The 20,829-nt window shown below is 47.8% G+C and overlaps 1 protein-coding gene across 5 annotated transcripts in view; it reads right to left on the bottom strand.

The window, feature by feature from the left end:
• VPS13B (vacuolar protein sorting 13 homolog B) overlaps positions 1-20,829 on the bottom strand; it is a 790,826-nt gene that overhangs the window by 330,975 nt on the left and 439,022 nt on the right. For all 5 annotated transcript variants that reach the window (XM_083186988.1, XM_083186990.1, XM_083186987.1 and 2 more), the window contains exon 25: positions 12,205-12,408. In XM_083186988.1, the coding sequence (XP_083043114.1) occupies positions 12,205-12,408 (204 nt within the window). The remainder of the gene's footprint in view (positions 1-12,204; positions 12,409-20,829) is intronic.

Below are 20,829 nucleotides of genomic sequence, written 5' to 3'. Positions count from 1 at the left end.
TTTTCATTTATAACTTCACTATACTTGAAAGAAGACTTTGAAAAATAATCAGCGAGCTTCCAGCCCCTCAGAACAGAGGATGCCTTCTATGCAAAACATACAAAGTTCAAAAATTCATAAATACGGCCTGGAGAAACTTATTTTTGTTTGACAGCGCTCAAGGCTTTAAAAGCAAATGGGAGAAATACATGTGTGCACATATAAACGATTCCAATGGCCCTTTAAAATTTATGTGGGCGATTTGCGAAACGGGCCCCAAGGCACGTTGGCCACACAAACATTTAAATTAGATGTTACAGGCAATGTCCTTCAATCTTAATCTACCACAGCCGAATGAAAGATCAGGACGGCTCCCTCAGAAATGCCACCAACAACGGCTAACCAACCTTTACAGTGCGGAAAAGAATTTAACATAAAAATATATATATATATTTTTTTTTTAAACGCAAAGGAAGAAAACATTTACATATACATTATGCTATTGACAATAGGTTAGCACAGGATTTTTCCCCTTAGGTCAGAAAATGAAACATCAGAAAAATAATCTATGTATGAATTCAGTAGAGTTCTATGATCCTAAATCTTATATGTTCTTGTGTTTAAGATTTCAGTTCAATTCTTGAATAGAGTCACAGTAAGGATGGGTCACTTAATGATGTACCATAATCCCAAAAACAGCTGAAGGTGGCTCGGAGGAGTGAGAGAGCAGAACAGTGGTGGAAAACGGTCTCTATTATATTATCTGCATTGGTCCAGTCCTACGCTAACAATGACATTTTAACAGCTTTTCCCACCTACTTTCATCATTGCCGTGCCAATTGCCATGTGCAACATATGTGATTGGCACAACGCAAGCCTGAGGAACAGGTGAGCTGCAATCGGAGGAACAGGTAAGTCCCTGCTGCAGTCTACGGAACAGGGTGGATCACACTGCAGTCCGAGGAACAGGCGATCCTGTTGCAGTCTGAGGCACAGGTTTCCCCCTTGCTGCAGTCTGAGGCACAGGTTTCCCCCGTGCTGCAGTCTGAGGCACAGGTTTCCCCCGTGCTGCAGTCTGAGGCACAGGTTTCCCCCTTGCTGCAGTCTGAGGGACAGGCTTCCCCCTTGCTGCAGTCTGAGGGACAGGCTTACCCCTTGCTGCAGTCTGAGGGACAGGTTTCACCCTTGCTGCAGTCTGAGGGACAGGTTTCCCCCTTGCTGCAGTCTGAGGCACAGGTTTCCCCCTTGCTGCAGTCTGAGAGACAGGTTTCCCCCTTGCTGCAGTCTGAGGGACAGGCTTCCCCCTTGCTGCAGTCTGAGAGACAGGCTTCCCCCTTGCTGCAGTCTGAGGGACAGGCTTCCCCCTTGCTGCAGTCTGAGGGACAGGCTTCCCCCTTGCTGCAGTCTGAGGGACAGGCTTCCCCCTTGCTGCAGTCTGAGGGACAGGTTTCCCCTTGCTGCAGTCTGAGGGACAGGTTTCCTCCTTGCTGCAGTCTGAGGGACAGGTTTCCCCCTTGCTGCAGTCTGAGGGACAGGTTTCCCCCTTGCTGCAGTCTGAGGGACAGGTTTCCCCCTTGCTGCAGTCTGAGGGACAGGTTTCCCCCTTGCTGCAGTCTGAGGGACAGGTTTCCCCCTTGCTGCAGTCTGAGGGACAGGTTTCCCCCTTGCTGCAGTCTGAGGGACAGGTTTCCCCCTTGCTGCAGTCTGAGGGACAGGTTTCCCCCTTGCTGCAGTCTGAGGGACAGGTTTCCCCCTTGCTGCAGTCTGAGGGACAGGTTTCCTCCTTGCTGCAGTCTGAGGGACAGGTTTCCCCCTTGCTGCAGTCTGAGGGACAGGTGACCCTGCTGCAGTCTGAGGAACAGGTGACCCTGCTGCAGTCTGAGGAACAGGTTTCCCCCTTGCTGCAGTCTGAGGGACAGGTTTCCCCCTTGCTGCAGTCTGAGGGACAGGCTTCCCCCTTGCTGCAGTCTGAGGGACAGGCTTCCCCCTTGCTGCAGTCTGAGGCACAGGTTTCCCCCTTGCTGCAGTCTGAGAGACAGGCTTCCCCCTTGCTGCAGTCTGAGGGACAGGCTTCCCCCTTGCTGCAGTCTGAGGGACAGGCTTCCCCTTTGCTGCAGTCTGAGGGACAGGCTTCCCCCTTGCTGCAGTCTGAGGGACAGGCTTCCCCCTTGCTGCAGTCTGAGGGACAGGTTTCCCCTTGCTGCAGTCTGAGGGACAGGTTTCCTCCTTGCTGCAGTCTGAGGGACAGGTTTCCCCCTTGCTGCAGTCTGAGGGACAGGTTTCCCCCTTGCTGCAGTCTGAGGGACAGGTTTCCCCCTTGCTGCAGTCTGAGGGACAGGTTTCCCCCTTGCTGCAGTCTGAGGGACAGGTTTCCCCCTTGCTGCAGTCTGAGGGACAGGTTTCCCCCTTGCTGCAGTTTGAGGGACAGGTTTCCCCCTTGCTGCAGTCTGAGGGACAGGTTTCCCCCTTGCTGCAGTCTGAGGGACAGGTTTCCCCCTTGCTGCAGTCTGAGGGACAGGTTTCCCCCTTGCTGCAGTCTGAGGGACAGGTTTCCCCCTTGCTGCAGTCTGAGGGACAGGTTTCCCCCTTGCTGCAGTCTGAGGGACAGGTTTCCCCCTTGCTGCAGTCTGAGGGACAGGTTTCCCCCTTGCTGCAGTTTGAGGGACAGGTTTCCCCCTTGCTGCAGTCTGAGGGACAGGTTTCCCCCTTGCTGCAGTCTGAGGGACAGGTTTCCTCCTTGCTGCAGTCTGAGGGACAGGTTTCCCCCTTGCTGCAGTCTGAGGGACAGGTGACCCTGCTGCAGTCTGAGGAACAGGTGACCCTGCTGCAGTCTGAGGAACAGGTTTCCCCCTTGCTGCAGTCTGAGGGACAGGTTTCCCCCTTGCTGCAGTCTGAGGGACAGGTTTCCCCCTTGCTGAAGTCTGAGGGACAGGTTTCCCCCTTGCTGCAGTCTGAGGGACAGGTGACCCTGCTGCAGTCTGAGGAACAGGTGACCCTGCTGCAGTCCGAGGGACAGGCGACCCTGCTGCAGTCCGAGGGACAGGCGACCCTGCTGAAGTCTGAGGGACAGGTTTCCCCCTTGCTGCAGTCTGAGGGACAGGTTTCCCCCTTGCTGCAGTCTGAGGGACAGGTTTCCCCCTTGCTGCAGTCTGAGGGACAGGTTTCCCCCTTGCTGCAGTCTGAGGGACAGGTTTCCCCCTTGCTGCAGTCTGAGGGACAGGTTTCCCCCTTGCTGCAGTTTGAGGGACAGGTTTCCCCCTTGCTGCAGTCTGAGGGACAGGTTTCCCCCTTGCTGCAGTCTGAGGGACAGGTTTCCCCCTTGCTGCAGTCTGAGGGACAGGTTTCCCCCTTGCTGCAGTCTGAGGGACAGGTTTCCCCCTTGCTGCAGTCTGAGGGACAGGTTTCCCCCTTGCTGCAGTCTGAGGGACAGGTTTCACCCTTGCTGCAGTCTGAGGGACAGGTGACCCTGCTGCAGTCTGAGGAACAGGTGACCCTGCTGCAGTCTGAGGAACAGGTTTCCCCCTTGCTGCAGTCTGAGGGACAGGTGACTGTGCTGCAGTCTGAGAGACAGGCGACCCTGCTGAAATCTGAGGGACAGGTGACCCTGCTGCAGTCTGAGGGACAGGCGACCCTCCTGCAGTCTGAAGAATATACTTGGTAAAAAAAAAAAAAAATGCTTTTTGCCACTGACATATGCAAAGAAGAATTAAAATATTTGTTTAGATTTAAAGTGATCAAAATTAAGTTTAATGTTAACATAATGATTATAATTGAAAGAAGACAGAGGCCATAATTATGTGCTTGTCCTCCCAGCATTTTCCACATATTTACAGTTAAAAACAAAAGACAAGAGAGCGCTAAGTGGGGTGAAAATGAACACGAGAGGAAATGGAAACTGGAGGCAGCATGGTTGTGACACGGGCTGTCTCCTTTCATGTTCTCCCTTATCTGATTGCACAGAGTACAGGTTTATTGGGTGGTCGGGACTCGGATTACAAAAATTAGTCTGGAATACATGTAACATCTGTGGTAGTGAGATAACAATAATGTTTGCAGCGTGAATAATGCTGTAATTCTCCACTCATTTCATAGCTGCATTAGTCACAAATGACACAAGCATAGCCAGATTAGGAGGAGAACCCATACCGCATCACGGGGCCTCACGACTGCATTGACATAACTAGCTGTCCCTCTTATGCAGCAGCAGGACCAGGTAGTCAGAATTCAAGCAGAAGTGCAGGTTTCATGAACTGGAGCTGGAATGGGTCATGTTGGAAGATATACATAACCCACCACCACCACTTACACCACCTTCCACTGGGGCCCCCCGTCTAAAGTGCCCCGGGCACCCACAAGGCTTAATCAGGCCCTGGACACAAGACATAGGCAATATGTAGCTGCTGTTTCACTACACATCCCAGCATGCATTTGCAACCAGATACATTACTTACCATTAAGATGATGGTAAACACTGACAAAATAAAAAAAAACTCTCATATAAACTGCACTGGTTATAAATGCTGACTGTTAGAAAGGGTCCAGATCCCTTTGGGATGGAATGGTAAGCATTAAGCAAATACTGTACATACATTGGCATTACCTTCTCCTTGACAAACAATGGGCCAGATGCACTAAGCTTCAAAAGTGATACAATGGAGAGTGATAAACAGCCAGCCAATCAGCTCCTGCCTGCCATGTCACAGGCTGTGTTTTGAAAATATCAGGCAGGAGCTGATTGGTTGGTTGTTTATCACTCTCCACTTTATCACTTTTGAAGCTTAGTGCATCTGGCCCATTTAATATACGAACAGTGTTGTGTGTGAGAGGATATTTGTAGCGGTGACTGAGACCCATCTGTATACTATTAGCCGTGAGCCCTTAGCGGGAGGTGGCCAGGTACGCTACTCCCCGGTGCCTCACCCATTATTTTGTAATGCAGGGTTCCAGGTCTTCGAAGAACCGTGAGACTAAGGAAAACGATAGCTGATTATCTTGACATTTCTATATAAATAAGCCAACCTAATGCAATGCAGCTTTACAGCAATTACTTATGTAGTATCTGTTCAGCGTTTGCAGAGGTCAGACTGGTAATGTCGCTATACATCACCCTTTATTACCATGATATAAACAGTGCCTTTTAGTGGGCACATCTAGAACCAGTAAAACACTTTGTTCTATGGCAAGGACAAGGGAATAATCTGCAATGTAGCGCTGCTAGTCCCTGGGTCCCTGGGGCACGTTCTGCTTTCTGCTACCCAACCCTTACCTGCAGTATTCGTACTCCCGCCACATCACAGAGCTACTGGCATCCTTGTGGGCAGAGAGCAACTTCACTTCCTCTCCTCCAGTGACTTCTGGTGGTGAAGTCCAGTGCAGGACTGGGAGCTATAAGCTGTTTCTGGGGTAGGTTTATTGAGACTAGCTTCCAGTCTTGCACAGAACAGAACGAACAGTAGCTCTTCTCGTACAGGTTCATGATGCCTCTTATAGTAATCAGATGAGCCACCAATGGTCAAATGTATAGATGAGCTATTGTGTATAGATTTATTATTATTTATTACCAGTTACTTATATATAACGCACACATATTCCGAACACTTTACTTTACTATGATCTAGTGCTTCACATTTCTCATGTCTCAGGGGCGTGTCATACCCTGCCCCAGTGGCGCTTACAATCTATATTCCCTATCACATGTACATGCACACAGACATTCTAAGGTTAATTTGTTGGGAGCCAATTAGAGGACCAGTATATTTTTGGATTGTGGGAGGAAACCGGAGTACCCGGAGGAAACCCACTCAAGCACGGGGAGAATATACAAACTCCGCACAGTTAGAGCCATGGTGGGAATGGAACCCATGACCTCACTGCTGAAGGCAGTAATGCTAACCATTACACCGTCCGTACTGCCCATTTCCCACCAGAACTGACAAAAGCAGACACACCCCTGAGACATGAGAAATGTGAGGCACAAGTTAGATCACTTTTGATCCTACATTGGGGCCTACAAATGACCAGAGGTGGGGATGGCAGCGGTCAGAATATAGATGGGTGGAAACACTGACCTTTACCAATGATAAATCACATGTACCGAGACTCCCAGAGTTCTGCCGGTTCTGTTACCGGCAGTAAACGCATAATATATCCGATCAATGTTCTCATATTATGTCCCTTGCAGCAATAAAAAGCACTTAGCAGCAATGAAATAAATAGCAAATTGCTTAGAAGTAGTTTACTTATGTGATATTCAGGTCTAATGCAAACACTCCCAGTGTACTCATCAAACGACAATAACAGAAGGGAAAAGCGAAGTACAAGAACATCTGCAATTATGCAAGAAAAAAACCTGTATGATGTTTTAATGTCTCTGGCTGAGAATAAATGACACTGCAAATAGTGAGTCTGGGAGGACTGCCTGTGTGTCATTAAAATTAGTCATCAGGAGATAAGGAAGGGTTTAGCAGCCCGAATCACACTCCTGCGTGCTAGATAACCCAACACAAATGCTTTCATAAGTTCCAGCGGAGTTTAAAATGTTATGATAGAAAAGACATCACTTAGTTGTCCTGGGGTACAGCATTCTCTTCAATGTGATGGATACCTTTGATCCAATGAAGCTGTCTGCTGGTACTGTGCCTTACATGCTATAGTCAGGGACGGGTGATGCGATAACATCTTCTGCAATCTACCTACAGTTTTCATCATATAGACACCTCGGTCTGACATGTCATCCGTAGATGGTTTGATGCATCTATTGTCACCTCAAAAAATGTCCAGAATCAGATCTTACCCTGGTTGCGAAGACCCTCAACTATTCACTGGTCATCTCTAGGCTGGACTACTTTAAGCTCTTCCTATCTGGCTTCCCTGACTACTGACACTTTCCACTAATATCTGTCCTCTCAGAATGGCGATAGCCCAGGGATGCGAATCCGGCTGCCCGATGTTACTAGAAACCTATAGGGGAGGCGGCCGGCTGCGGAACAGGAGGCATCACAGCAGGGATCGGAGATTCCCACTGCGGTGCCTCCTACATACATTCGGGGGATACTTAACATTTGCGGCTAACCCCCGAAAACACCTTTTAGTCGCAAATATAGCATGATAAATGGGCCCCTTAGTGAAACAGAAATCTACAAGCACGTACTCAAGACTGAAGAGTGTCATCGATATTGCGGAACATCGTTCAATAGCATTGCAATTGTGACGCAGTCATAATTCTACTCACTTTTGAGTAATGACATTACTAATCACAGTTCATTCAAACGACTATGTTTACAGACACAGCACATATATTTTTTAGAGCTTGCAGATAGGGTGTGGTATGCCAGGCGGACAGTCAGATTCTGACGGTCAGTATACCGACATTGGAATAACCGGCAGCCGGTACTCCGACAGGGGGCGAGAGCAAAGAAGCCCCTTGAGGGCTAGGTGGCTTGCTGTACTCGTCACAGGTTCTATTCTCCCTGTATGGGGGTAATGGAACCGCATGAGGGAGAATAGCCCGGGTAAGTCTGGATCCCGACTGTCGGCATTTAACAGTCAGGATTCCAATGTCGGTATACTGACAGTTGGAATGCCGACTGTTGGGAGGCGCTCCGTCACCCTACAGATAATTCCTAGCTCATCTTACTGGCTGATCATGGTAAACGCGGGTCGTTTGTCATAAATAGTGCGCCCCCGAATGTGCGAGAGCACTGCGCACGAGTTGCAGGTTCCTGGGATGTATGAGGGAGGACACAGCTGTCTATTCTACGGGAAGATTCATGAAACCTTGGACAGAGATAAAGTAGAGTATAATAAAACAGAAGATTTAGCAAAACGATTCGACTAATTCGCTTCAAACTTTTTTCCTCTCTCAAATACAGCCTCTAACCTGACCGGAGCAGATTGGTGAGAACTTTATTTCTCTCCAAGCGTTGATACATCTCCTACTATGGGGGTATCCTATGTCATTTACCGCTGCTAATAGCTCCATCGGGGGCTATCCAATTAGTGATGCCGACAATGATCGCAGATTAGTCTTCAGTCACCAAAAGTATCATTTGCATACAGCGGATCTGTTTTCCGTACCCGATTATAGTCCATTTTTACTGGATGAAAAAGGACACATGCTCGTTCAATACACATCAGATCCGGGAAAAGGGATCCTGATTCTGGTTGGTTTGGTAAGCTGCAAAGATCGCCCCCATGCCGTAATGACACATCCCCTCGAATGCCGTCGCTGCGGATGAAATCATTAGATGGGCTGACCTATATTTGCGGGTGCCGGGACGAAGACCGGGCGGGTGGCTGTCCTCATGCGACATCAGCCACCTGCCCCTAACAGGCATTGGCCCGCCTGTGTACCCATGGGAACTCCCATCGTTTTCATGGGGAAGTACATAAAACGCTGGGCATTCCCATGGCCCAGCACCGCCACCGCCCCCTCCCTCCCAAGAACGGCCCGGCGAATGAGTAACATGCTGCGGCCGTTTGCAGTCGGCAGGGTACGAATTTGGATTACTATGTGCGATTCAGAATCAGCCCCAAGAGCCCATGTGTTATTACACGATCGCAGGTCCTTTTTCGTCCGATAAAAATGGCCTCTACTTGATTACAAAAATAAATTGCGATAATCGGCCCGCTTTTATCTTCCAAAACACAGGTTGCATGTAATTGGTCTCACAAGCCCCCCCCCCCCCCCCCCCCCTTTACGCCCATGTGGTTAAAATTTACCCAATGCACATACAGTATAAGATGCGTCTAGATAGATTTCTGTGTTTTACAAGGATCGGCAGAGTGGAAATTCCGAAGCCTACAAGAATAGCCCTCACTCGTTTCTTGTTGTAATAAGAGAGAGAACATTGAAAAATAAATATAGATATATTGAAAAAAGAAAAAAACTCCTAATCTGCTCTGTAACATCAATTTTCCAGTGCCTGGGAACAAACATGTGGGTTTATTATTGACAATCTGGTAGAAATGTGTTCGCTTTGCTTAGAAAAACGATTGTTTTTACATTTGCTTTCTAGTCTCATGGTGTTGTATTAAATTGCACCAGCTCATTTTTCAATTGCCAAAAGCAATTTCCCAAACACTTTGCCCCACCCTACTCTCGGTCTTCTGCCAGGTTACTGCGAGGCAGCAGCCAAATTAAGCAGCCCTGGGCAGGAAATGTCTTTCTCCTGAGTTCTGTTCTCCAGAAGCTGAAGAAGGCAAACATAAGGTATACATGGATGAGTGGACTCCACGCGGGGAAACTGATACTGCCATACCTGCGCTAAGTTGTTGCACTTGATTGGATGAGTTCCACTTGCAAATTAATTTGGCTTTTATATTAGTCTGGCTAATGCACGTGCAGATTCCATGGAACAAAACTAATCGTGACAGCACAGGAATTCAGACTGCGGTTCACCAAAATTCTTTTCACCTCTAGGGGGCACTGATTTATACTATTGTGTGCACCAGTCACCTGCAAACTGTGAGTCTGAGCTACTAAAACTTTGGTTCTGTGCCAGTGTGCCAAGGTGGTCTGCCCAGGCTGCTTCCAGGAGCCCTGATCCAAGGAATGCAAAAAGGCATCGAATAACATCGTATAAAAGACTATATAACTTTAGCAAGACCCGGGTCACCACCAGATATAGATTCCTGCTCCTTAGAGGAGGTGGCCACGCATCTTGTGAAATTGGTTGTGCCATGTTATGCGTGTTCAAATTATATTGGGATGAGCCGTTCCCCAAATTCCCCCAACCCTTTCATTAAGAAAAGCTTCTATGTACTTCTAAACTATTATTTTTTTGACCTTTTGCTACTAATACCCTTATATTTCATACGTTATGTTATTTCTTATCCGCGAATACAAAAGGTGTCAGGCAAACCAACAGATGCTCCTACTGCTCAGTAGTCACTACTCAGTGGTCAAATTGGTCAAGAGACAGTAGTTTAGTGCTTGGTCCAAGCAGGTGGATCTCAAATGGGGTCAAGAATGAACTACGAGCCCATGCATTGGGTCAAGGTGGACATCTGTGGTTATCTCCCATATTTATGTAGGTACATGTCTGAAGATTATACCATCTTCGGCACTCATTTTAAGACCACATATTCTGTGAAAAAAAGACCAAAAATGCTATAAATATTGAAGGGTGTGTTGAGATTTGGTGGAGACCATGGCACTGTCCTGTTATTTGTCTAGATGCTGCCTACAATATCGCTGTATAGACATTTCAATGGTAAACTTATTAATAAGTGGATCACAATTTCTCTGTTTTCACCAATTGGAACTATGAGGAACTAAACTTCTTTACCCAATTATGATTTGTGGTGTATCTTCTAGTAAAGGACATTATTAACTTGAATCTAATGGATCACAACATTGGAGCCGCAGGTGAAAGATGCCGTGTGCACCTGAGGCATGTTTATATTTAGGAGGAAAATTAGAGGTTATGGGCTGGCTGGAGTAAAAGAGGATTGTCCATGCCCCATTTCAAATCCCAGGCTCTACCATTAGCATGGCCAGCAATGGAGAGGGGGGGGGGGGGGGTTTGAAAGGGGACACCCGTACTGGACCCCAAGAAATCTGTTGCCTAGGGTGTCGGGATCTTGGAAATCACCAAGTCTGCCAATCACAAAAATAAGGATGTCTATAAAGGAAGACATCCTTGTGGTAAATAATGCACGTGGTATACTGTACGTGGAACTTCTAAGCTGCCATCTCCACACTTTCCCTTTCCGTAGTTTGTAGTTTTGCTTAGGATTCCAAGAGGCCCGCCATCAACCCTGCAGAAAGGCCTCTAAAATTTACGACTTATATTAATAATCCTGCAAAAATATAGTACATTACTTCTCTCATCTCAAGCAACCTACTGACTCCCAAACCAACACTACAATCTTTTTGGGTCTCTGGACAACAAGTGATAACCTCATATATCAAACTGCTCTAGTCCTATAGATTCTAATCATGAGCACCCAGTCTTGTTTCATTACAGTGTAGGTACCATGCGGGAACCAACACAGCCATATTACTATACTGCATAAAAACACAGACGTTAAATATCATCCGGTTAGCACAGAACCCCGGAACCAAGCAGAAACACCCGAGACTCCTTTGATTTATACCAATAATTATTCCATCTTTCAAACCTGAATATGAAGGCTTGGCCATTATTTCTCTTTAAAAGTGTCCTATCACCTCGTATTGCGGTTAATGTGATATCACACGTTCTTATCCCTCACACAGCTGGAAACGACTTTACCTGACTGCTATGCCGTGTGCTGTGCTGCTGTTGGCTCTGGATCTGGAAAAAGGTGCAGCTAATGTGGGAATAGAGGGTCCAGATGATGAAATAATCTTCCCAGACCACAGGCTGGTGAATCATAAGTGTGCAAGTTTTCTGTCACACCGGGAAACAGATGACTCTGCTTTACTGCTTCCCTCCAACCTGAGGTCATTCATCATGCAGAGCTGGGGGCTTACTGACACGCAGTTACTGACAGTTATATCCATCAGTCGGGCTATTTGAATTTCTAATAAATGCTAATTCTACTACAGTAAGTAATTACTGAAAATGAGCAATTAGAAGGTTTCAGTATGCAAATGAGGGTTCAAATTCAGTTCAAGATTCTAATAATTGTTATTCAGATGATGAAGTTATTAATGAGAACTTTTGCTTTAGGGGCTGAGATGAAAAACTATTTGCAAAGAGCGTCTATACACACACATTGGGGTGTATTCAATGCGGCCGGCGAGGGGGTAAAACGGCGGGGATCGTCGAAAACAAGCGATCCTCGCTGTTTAACCCCCGTGCCGGCCGCTCACCCTTATCAGCGCTGTGGGGGAATCCTCGTTGTCAGATGACGGCGAGGATTCCCCCAAACAGCGAGGCTCGCGGCTAATGCAGGAAGTCCGCTGCATTTAGCCGTGAGCCTCTCTGTTTTAGCGGCCGCATACACCGTTTCCCCATCGATTCAAAAACCTAGCGAGGAGGAAACGGCGCATGCAGGGGGTCAGTTGAATACAGACCTTGCTCGCTGTCGCAGCTCGCAGAGAGCATTGAATACTCCCCATTGTAGGTAGCATCAATAGTTACATCATACATGCATGTGTATTACTGCTCTAAGGCCCTGGAAGGTGGGCTGGAATGAGAAACAGAACATGAATATTGATGCATGTGCTGTGATATTTTACATACATGCCTTCATAGCGATTTGTACGGTCACAGCGCACTTATCCCAAACGCTTACCTCAGTTGTGGTCCCAATATCAGCAGATGGGCTGCATGTGCTGGTATCCTGAGGTGCTGTGCCAACGCTGCTTCTGATCGGAGAGCTGGGAGACAGACCAGCTGAGGAATCAAAGTACACGGAGGACTGGTGCAAGACGCCCCGTCTCTGAATCCTTTCCCATACTGTGCTCATTGTGTCTGTTAGCTGGTACAGCAACTCAACCTAGGAGGGAGAGAGACGTGGGTAAAATGTGATAGATCTGTGTCCTCCACAATTCAGATCAAATCTAGATGGCTCCTGGCCATGCTTTGGCTCTCAAGTTGTTGTGAAGCTGCAGGGCCCATCAATGCCCTGCCACAGGTTTCCAATTGGGGAATACTGAAGCAATGGCATGCTGGGATGTGTAGTTTTGCAGCAGCTGGAGAGCCACAGGATGGCCAGGACTGATCTAGTAAATAAGTAGACATTTAAATTTTCTGAAGAGGACTAAGTAGCTTTAAATAACACAGTATCGGAACAATGTCAGGGATAGAACGGTAAATGTGGTTATTTCTATTGGTAAATACTTGCTCATCCTAACCCCCCCCCCTATAAAGACCTGGAGTGGTTGCCAGTATGACTGTAAGAACAGGTGTGATACAGAACACCAACCGTCAGTATGCTAGCAGTGGTATAAGTACAGCAATGTTCCCTTGTGGGCTCACTGTGGTCACCATGCTGTAGGCCCGGTGGGTCACTGCACTTGCAGTACCTTCCATTTCATGGGGTGAATAAGGTGGAAGGCAGTGGCGTAACTATATATTTTGCGCCCCCCCCGCCAAACTTTTTCGGCGCCCCTCCCCATACCTGACAGAGCCGCATCTGCAGTCACTGTCCCGTCCAGTCTCCCGGCGCCGGCTCCTGCTGATAATGAAAACTGACTCTTAGAAAATGGCTGCCAAAACTGTCTGCAATACGGGGGCAGCCATTTTCTAAGTGTCAGTTTTCATTATCAGCAGGAGCCGGCGCCGGGAGCGAGTGACGGGACAGTGACCGCAGATGCGGCCGGGCAGCAGCGCAGCGGGTAACTATAGCACCGCAGCCCCCCCGGCGCCCATAGTTACTCTGCGCCTCCCAGCCATGGCGGGGGCTGCGGAGGCATAGTTACGCCACTGGTGGGAGGCCAGCATTCTGGCGGTTACCCATATGTCCCTATCAGGATCCCAGTGTATAGTGAACACCAGGATACTGATAAGGGGGGTGGGGGGGTGGTTAACATATAGATACATTTAACCCTTAGATTTGTCAAAATAGGTGGGAAAATGACCAAGCCGTGTTATTCATCATAATGACCTGTAATGTTTACATTATATAGGATTTATAATCTAATACATTTTTTATTTGAATTTATATAACATGTGAGCGATTCTGCCATTTTTGCGGATATTTTTCACCTCTCTCAAAGGGTTAAAAACATCTTAGATATAAATACGTATTAAATGTTCAATCCTGCACCTTTACAGATGGAGCCAGGCTCATCGAGCATGCTCCCGGCGCTCCAGCAGTCGCCCACGCGCCGCCGAATGTGGCGCGCGTGTCGGAGACGCTCGCGTGTCTACGGGTGCTAGCTTGTCAGACACCAGATATGGGCATCTGACGCACCGGCAGAGACTATAAGAACGGCTCAATGTGTTCATAGATCTCTAAATATAGCATATTAAAACTTTATTAAACACACCATCATTCAAAGTACATGGCGCCTAGCACTGATTCGTCTATTAAAAAAAAATGATGAATGTGCCATGGGTTTATCCTGTGTGTCAGGCCTCCAGCCTCAGTCAGTATGGCCTTCATGAGTCACTGGGGCAGATGAATTAAGCCTTAACAAGAGATAAATGCAAGTGTGATAAGGGGCCTTATTTTGGTTCATTCTTTCTGACAAAATCCTTCTTAGATGGGCAAAACCATGTGCACTGCAGGTGGGGCAGGTGTTACTTGTGCAGAGAGAATTAGATTTGGGTGGGGTTTTACTTCAAAGTGAGATCTATATTGCAGTGTAAAAATAAAGCAGTCAGTATTTTCCCTGCACAGAAACAAAATTACTCACCCAAATCTAATTCTCTCTGCACATGTTACATCTGCCCCCCCTGCAGTGCACATGGTTTTGTCCATCTAAGAAGGATTTTGTCAGAAAGAATGAACCAAAATAAGGCCCAAGGAGAGATAAACGTCCAGCCAATCACCTGCTAACTGCCATGTTACAGGCTGTGTTTGAAAAAAGTCAGTAAGGAGCTGATTGGCTGGACGTTTATCTCTCGTAATCACACTTGATATTTATCTCGTTAAGGCTTAATACATCTGCCCAATTATTTGTAACAGCTTAAGAACAGAAAATAGAATCATCAATGATGCCCACACAGAGGTCATACCATAAAAAAGCTGTCTTGACTGTATCTAAGTGACAGATATCTTTTACATGAAATTAAGAAGAGATACAAATATTAAGATAGAACACCTTCAATATATATCTCTTATATATTTGGCTACATCTGTCACTCAAAGTGTGTCTGAAGCTGTAACGCTGGGTGGAGCCTCTGACTCACATGACTGACTCACACGACAGAGAACCAGCCCAGTGAGCCCACAGTGCAGACACCCTCTGCCTCTCCATGTTACACAGAAAAGACACAGCTACACACCAGACACTCCAGGTGAGCGCCCCACACCTCCATACCTCCCAAATGTGTCCCTCCTGGAGAGGGTCATGTTGGGTATGCACCCCCCCCCCCCCCATTCACGGCATCCCCACGATTAAATGGCACAGGCAAAACACTGACATGGCTATGGTCGACAATGAAAAAGGTTGACAAGATTTATTTTTCACTTTTTCAATGTTTTCATATTCATTCTCATGTGTCGACATGGACACCAATGAAATGCCACACTTATGTCAACATTTACATGTGTTAACCTTTCTGTGTTGATATTTCTTGTGGCGATTTGCGGCACCCCAGTGACCCCCTCCTGTGATTCGCAGGCAACCCCCACCTCCCCCCCCCCCCATTAACGGCAACCCCACGATTAATTGCCACATGCAAAACACTGACATGGCTATGGTCGACAATGAAAAAGGTTGACATGAGCTTTTGAAGATTTATTTTTCACTTTTTGAATGTTTTCATATTCATTCTCATGTGTCGACATGGACACCAATGAAGTGCCACACTTATGTCAATATTTACATGTGTTGACCTTTCTGTGTTGAATTTTTCTTGTGGCGATTTGCGGCACCCTCCCGCGATTCGCAGCACACCCCCCACAATTTGCGGCACCCCCAGCGACTCCCGCGATTCGCGGCCCCACCCTGTGACACCCCCCCTCCTGCAATTCGCCGCACCCTGCGACCCCCCCCCCCTCCCATGATTCGCGCCAACCCCCCGGGGTCCCCCCTCCCGCAGTTCGCGGTACCACCCTACCGCGATTCCCCCCCCCCCCGACCCCCTCCTGTCATTGCGGCAACCCCCCGCCCCCGCGACCCACCCTCCCACGTCAACCTAGACATCATCAACCAATTCTTTGTATAATATATAACACCTGTTCTGTTTTACTGTAGGTGCTTTAAGTCAGATCTTTTACTGCTACTACAGGTCGAGTATCCCGTATCCGAGTATCCGTTATCCGAATTATTCCGAAATACGGACATTCCAGAAAGTGAAAAAAAAATTTTTTTTTTGCTAAAAACTCACTGGGGACATTTGTAACAGCATCACTGGGGACATGATATGTAACTGGCACTATATATGTGCAAGACAATGATTGCTTGGCATTCAAATTCAGTGCTGAGATAGTACACACATTTTGTTTCACGTTTTGAAACCTTGTTTTTTGAACAATTAAAATATATTTGTGTGTATTTTATGTGGTAATAAAATATATTTGTGTGTATATTATGTGTTTATACAGCATACATGCAAGATACTTCAAAATACATCATTGAAATATTAAAATATTCCGAAATACGGAATAATCCGTTATCCAAAATTCTCCTGGTCCCGAGCATTTTGGATACGGGATACTCAACCTGTATTACTGTTTATGTAAATGCATTCTGAATGACCGCAACATCCTACCATCCTTCTACAAGAATATATAACCAACTAGGTTGATTCATCGCGCCCCGTGCCCCCCCTCCCGCAAATCGCGGACCCCCCGCGCAACCCCCCTCCCGCGATTCACGCCCCCTCCCGCGATTCACGTCAGTCCCGCGCACCCCCCTCCCGCAATTCGTAACCCCCCCTAGCGCGATTCACGCCCCCTCCCGTGCTTTGCGGACCCCCGCCCTTTCCCGCGATTTGCGGACACCTGCGCCCCCTCCCTCCCTTGATTCACGGCACCGCCCCTCCCGCAATTCACGGCACCTCTAAGCCCCTCTTTAGTCCCCCGTATACTCACACACCCCTATCACTACCCAGCTTCCTGCTCTCCTGAACCGTAACTTCCACCACTGGGGAGTCGCTGACACTGTGTTGCCCACATACCCCTATCATGCCTCATAGCCCAGCCTCCTACTCTCATGCACCCGAACTCCCACCCAGTAGGAGGAGACACTGACTCAGGGCCACCATCCTGTACTCCTGTTCTGCCACGCTGGACCCTCACTCTCTGGCAGAAGCTGCACTGTGTCTCCCACCCTCCTCTTTAGTCCCCCTTATGCCCACACACCCCTATCACTACCCAGCCTCCTGTTTTCCTGTGTCGTGACCTCTGCCAGTGGGGAGCTGCTGACTCAAAAACACCCTACTATACTATTGCACACACACACCTAGACAACACGCACACACAGCCCCCCCCCCCCTACACCCACAAATGTCAATGTACCATCCACACTATCAATGTACATCTTACTCTGTAACCGCTTTTTAATTAAACAAAACAATACACATCATATGCTCTCTATTTAACACATTTCACCTATAACACAAGTTGCAATACAGGCATCTTTCATACAATTCTAACCATCTTTCTCATATACAAATGTTTACAAATTAAGGGGGCGCAGCCCCTTACGACGGTGTGAAGAGCGCCCGTAGGGCGCGATGAATCACCTAGTATATATATATATATATATATTAAAAAATTATAAAACAAAAGATGCATTTGAGAGCTCATGGCAGGAAGTAATATTGGCGCACCGATCCCAAAGACAAGCGTCACAAAGAAAACATTTTGGAAGGAAGGTTAGTTTTGCTGCAATAGAAATGATCAGTGGCTGCTTCAGTAGATGGGGCGATCTCAGAATATAAACATATAAACACGTGGCTAGCCGGTGGGCCTTGTCATGCCATCAGAGGAGGAAGCCTGGATACCGCCCTGCTCTCTATCCCATAGGGGACGGTCATCTCCGTATCCACAGAACATAATGTTTACCTTGCACGTTGTTTGACTGAATGGGAAGATATTTACACAAGCATTCTTAAATAAGCATTAATCACGGGATGTATATGACAACATATGTGCAGCGGAGTGTAAAGAACACGGCTACACGTAGAAAAGAGAAACACGGTCTACAGCAGGGGTGGTCAAACCTGTCCTCAAGATCTACCAACAGTTCATGTATATCAGGCAGCCTGTGGGTCTATATTAGGAATTAATGCAGCATGTTTGAAAATGTGACAGTTAAGGTGCCCATACACCATCTCGCAGCAGTGTTCGGACACCCGATACCCTTGCAACCGCTGGACCTTCCCAGTGGTAGGAACGCATGCGATCCGTTGTGATGGATCGCATGCGTCCCTGCTTCCCCCACGCCTCGCCGCCTGGAGGGAGGTCCCAAAACAGGTGGTCGGATGGCCAGCCGGTCCGACCACCTGGCTGGGTCCGATGCTTACGGGACCGCGCATCGGACCCGACTGCATGTCAGGGAGAGGCGATTTGGTCCGATTTAACGGCCCGATTGGTCGCAATCGGCCGAAATGGGACCAAATTGCCTCAGTGTATGGGCACCTTTAGTCATGACTACAGCTGTGCCCCAGCTAGGTGACCTGGGAAATGTGACAGTTAGTAATGGCTACAGCTGTGCACCAGCTAGGTGCCCTGGGAAATGTGACAGTTAGTAATGACTACAGCTGTGCACCAGCTAGGTGATCTGGGAAATGTGACAGTTAGTAATGGCTACAGCTGTGCACCAGCTAGGTGACCTGGGAAATGTGACAGTTAGTAATGACTACAGCTGTGCACCAGCAAGGTGATTTGGAAAACGTGGACCGTTGGTAGATCTCACGGACCGGTTTGGCCACATGTAGTTCACCGCTGGATGCCATATCATGCCTACAGAAGCAATGGTAGTGTTCATTCTAGCACCCGCCAACTTTGAAAACCCATGCAGTTCCTCTTCCCTGCCTGGGGTGTCGCTGTCTGCTGTGGTGTTTCAAGCACAGGTCTGGTTTGCATATCAGTGCTGATATACAGACCACATTGTGCTAGAAGCACTACAGCAGACAGCGACACACCAGGCAGGGAAGAGGAACGGCATGGGTTTTCAAAGTTAGCGGGTGCTAGAATAAAGACTACATTGGTATATTATACACACACAATACACTTGTCAGCCTGCGGACACATTCATTATTCTAATACTCCCTATTTGAAGTTACAGTATGCATCACTTTATTTTTCTTGATTTTCCTAGGCGATGAAAGCTTTCATCATGGTAAAAGCCTGGGCCATTTACATGAAACGCTCCACTTTTTTCTAAAACTTTTCTCTTTGTTTTCCTAGTTGTAGCTCAGAGCAATATAATTACCATCCTGCACTACCGTCAATCGGCAGGAGAACGTGAACTCTGAACAACAGCGTGGTAGCAAAGTAATTACCGTATTAAAAAACATAAAAAAAATATTTTCACTTAGAAAAAAACAGTAAAAAGTAGAGGTTCTCTGCACACTTGGAACGGTATGCACATAAGGGTCTCACTTGTACAAGAATGTACAGAGGTTTAGATTGAAAAAGATTATTTCAGACACGGCAATAATTAAAATAAAATGAAAATGCCTCCTAATGGCTTTATATATGAACAAATGGTTTATTAAAAAGGAACAAAATACAATTCAGTGCTCCATACACATTTGACATTATATATTGTAGCATGACCTCGGTGATTCTTAACCGGAGTGTACAACGGAGCTAATAATTGGCCATATTGTAAACCGTGCTAGATTATAATGAGGACTAGAGGCTGGAAGACGGAGTCCTGTGCACAGAGCTTTAAGCAGGGCCTAAGTAAACAAAATGAGGATGACCTTCTATAGCTTTCGACGTTAAGCACCGTTGACTATTCACCTGTAGAACTAGTTCACATAATGCATGTACAGTATACCTATATATCTAGATAATAGCTGGCATAATCTTAAAATGTTGTGTTCACATTTTAAGATTATGCCAGCTGTTATCTAGATATATAGGTATACTGTACATGCATTAGGTGAACTAGTTCTACAGGTGAATAGTCAACAACACTTTAAATGATTTAGCCAATTCTAGTGGGTTGGAACAACAAAATCTAAACGTTGTCCAGTATGCACACACAATTTTGCTGACAATGCTTTAGTGTAATTTCGTGATCATTCAGGACCAAATAAGACACATCTTCTAACTTCCAATGCAGCATCAAAATAGTCTTCTCAGGGGAGCAGTGAGCGTGCGCCTTCTCAGGGGGAGCAGCGAGCGTGCGCCTTCTCAGGGGAGCAGTGAGGGTGCGCCTTCTTGGGGCAGCAGTGAGCGTGCGCCTTCTCAGGGGGAGCAGTGAGCGTGCGCCTTCTCAGGGGGAGCAGTGAGCGTGCGCCTTCTCAGGGGAGCAGTGAGCGTGCGCCTTCTCAGGGGAGCAGTGAGGGTGCGCCTTCTCAGGGGAGCAGTGAGGGTGCGCCTTCTCAGGGGAGCAGTGAGGGTGCGTCTTCTCAGGGGAGCAGTGAGGGTGTGTCTTCTAAGGGGGAGCAGCTAGCATGCGTCTTCTCAGGGGAAGCAGTGAGCGTGCGTCTTCTCAGGGGAAGCAGTGAGCGTGTGTCTTCTCAGGGGGAGCAGTGAGCGTGCGTCTTCTCAGGGGAAGCAGTGAGCGTGCGTCTTCTCAGGGGAGCAGTGAGGGTGCGCCTTCTCAGGGGAGCAGTGAGCGTGCGCCTTCTCAGGGGAGCAGTGAGGGTGCGCCTTCTCAGGGGAGCAGTGAGGGTGCGCCTTCTCAGGGGAGCAGTGAGGGTGCGTCTTCTCAGGGGAGCAGTGAGGGTGTGTCTTCTAAGGGGGAGCAGCTAGCGTGCGTCTTCTCAGGGGAAGCAGTGAGCGTGCGTCTTCTCAGGGGGAGCAGTGAGCGTGCGTCTTCTCAGGGGGAGCAGTGAGCGTGCGCCTTCTCAGGGGGAGCAGTGAGCGTGCGCCTTCTCAGGGGGAGCAGTGAGCGTGCGCCTTCTCAGGGGGAGCAGTGAGCGTGCGTCTTCTCAGGGGAGCAGTGAGCATGTGCCTTCTCAGGGGAGCAATGAGCGTGTGCCTTCTCAGGGGACTAGTGAGCGTGTGCCTTCCCAGGGGACTAGTGAGCGTGTGCCTTCTCAGGGGACTAGTGAGCGTGTGCCTTCTCAGGGGACTAGTGAGCGTGTGCCTTCTCAGGGGACTAGTGAGCGTGTGGCTTCT

This window comes from Crinia signifera, chromosome 5 (assembly GCF_055691185.1).
Source record: "Crinia signifera chromosome 5, ASM5569118v1, whole genome shotgun sequence".
Classification (NCBI taxonomy): domain Eukaryota; kingdom Metazoa; phylum Chordata; class Amphibia; order Anura; family Myobatrachidae; genus Crinia; species Crinia signifera.
Note: the sequence above shows the minus strand (reverse complement) of the source record. Positions and strands in the feature narration are given on the sequence as shown.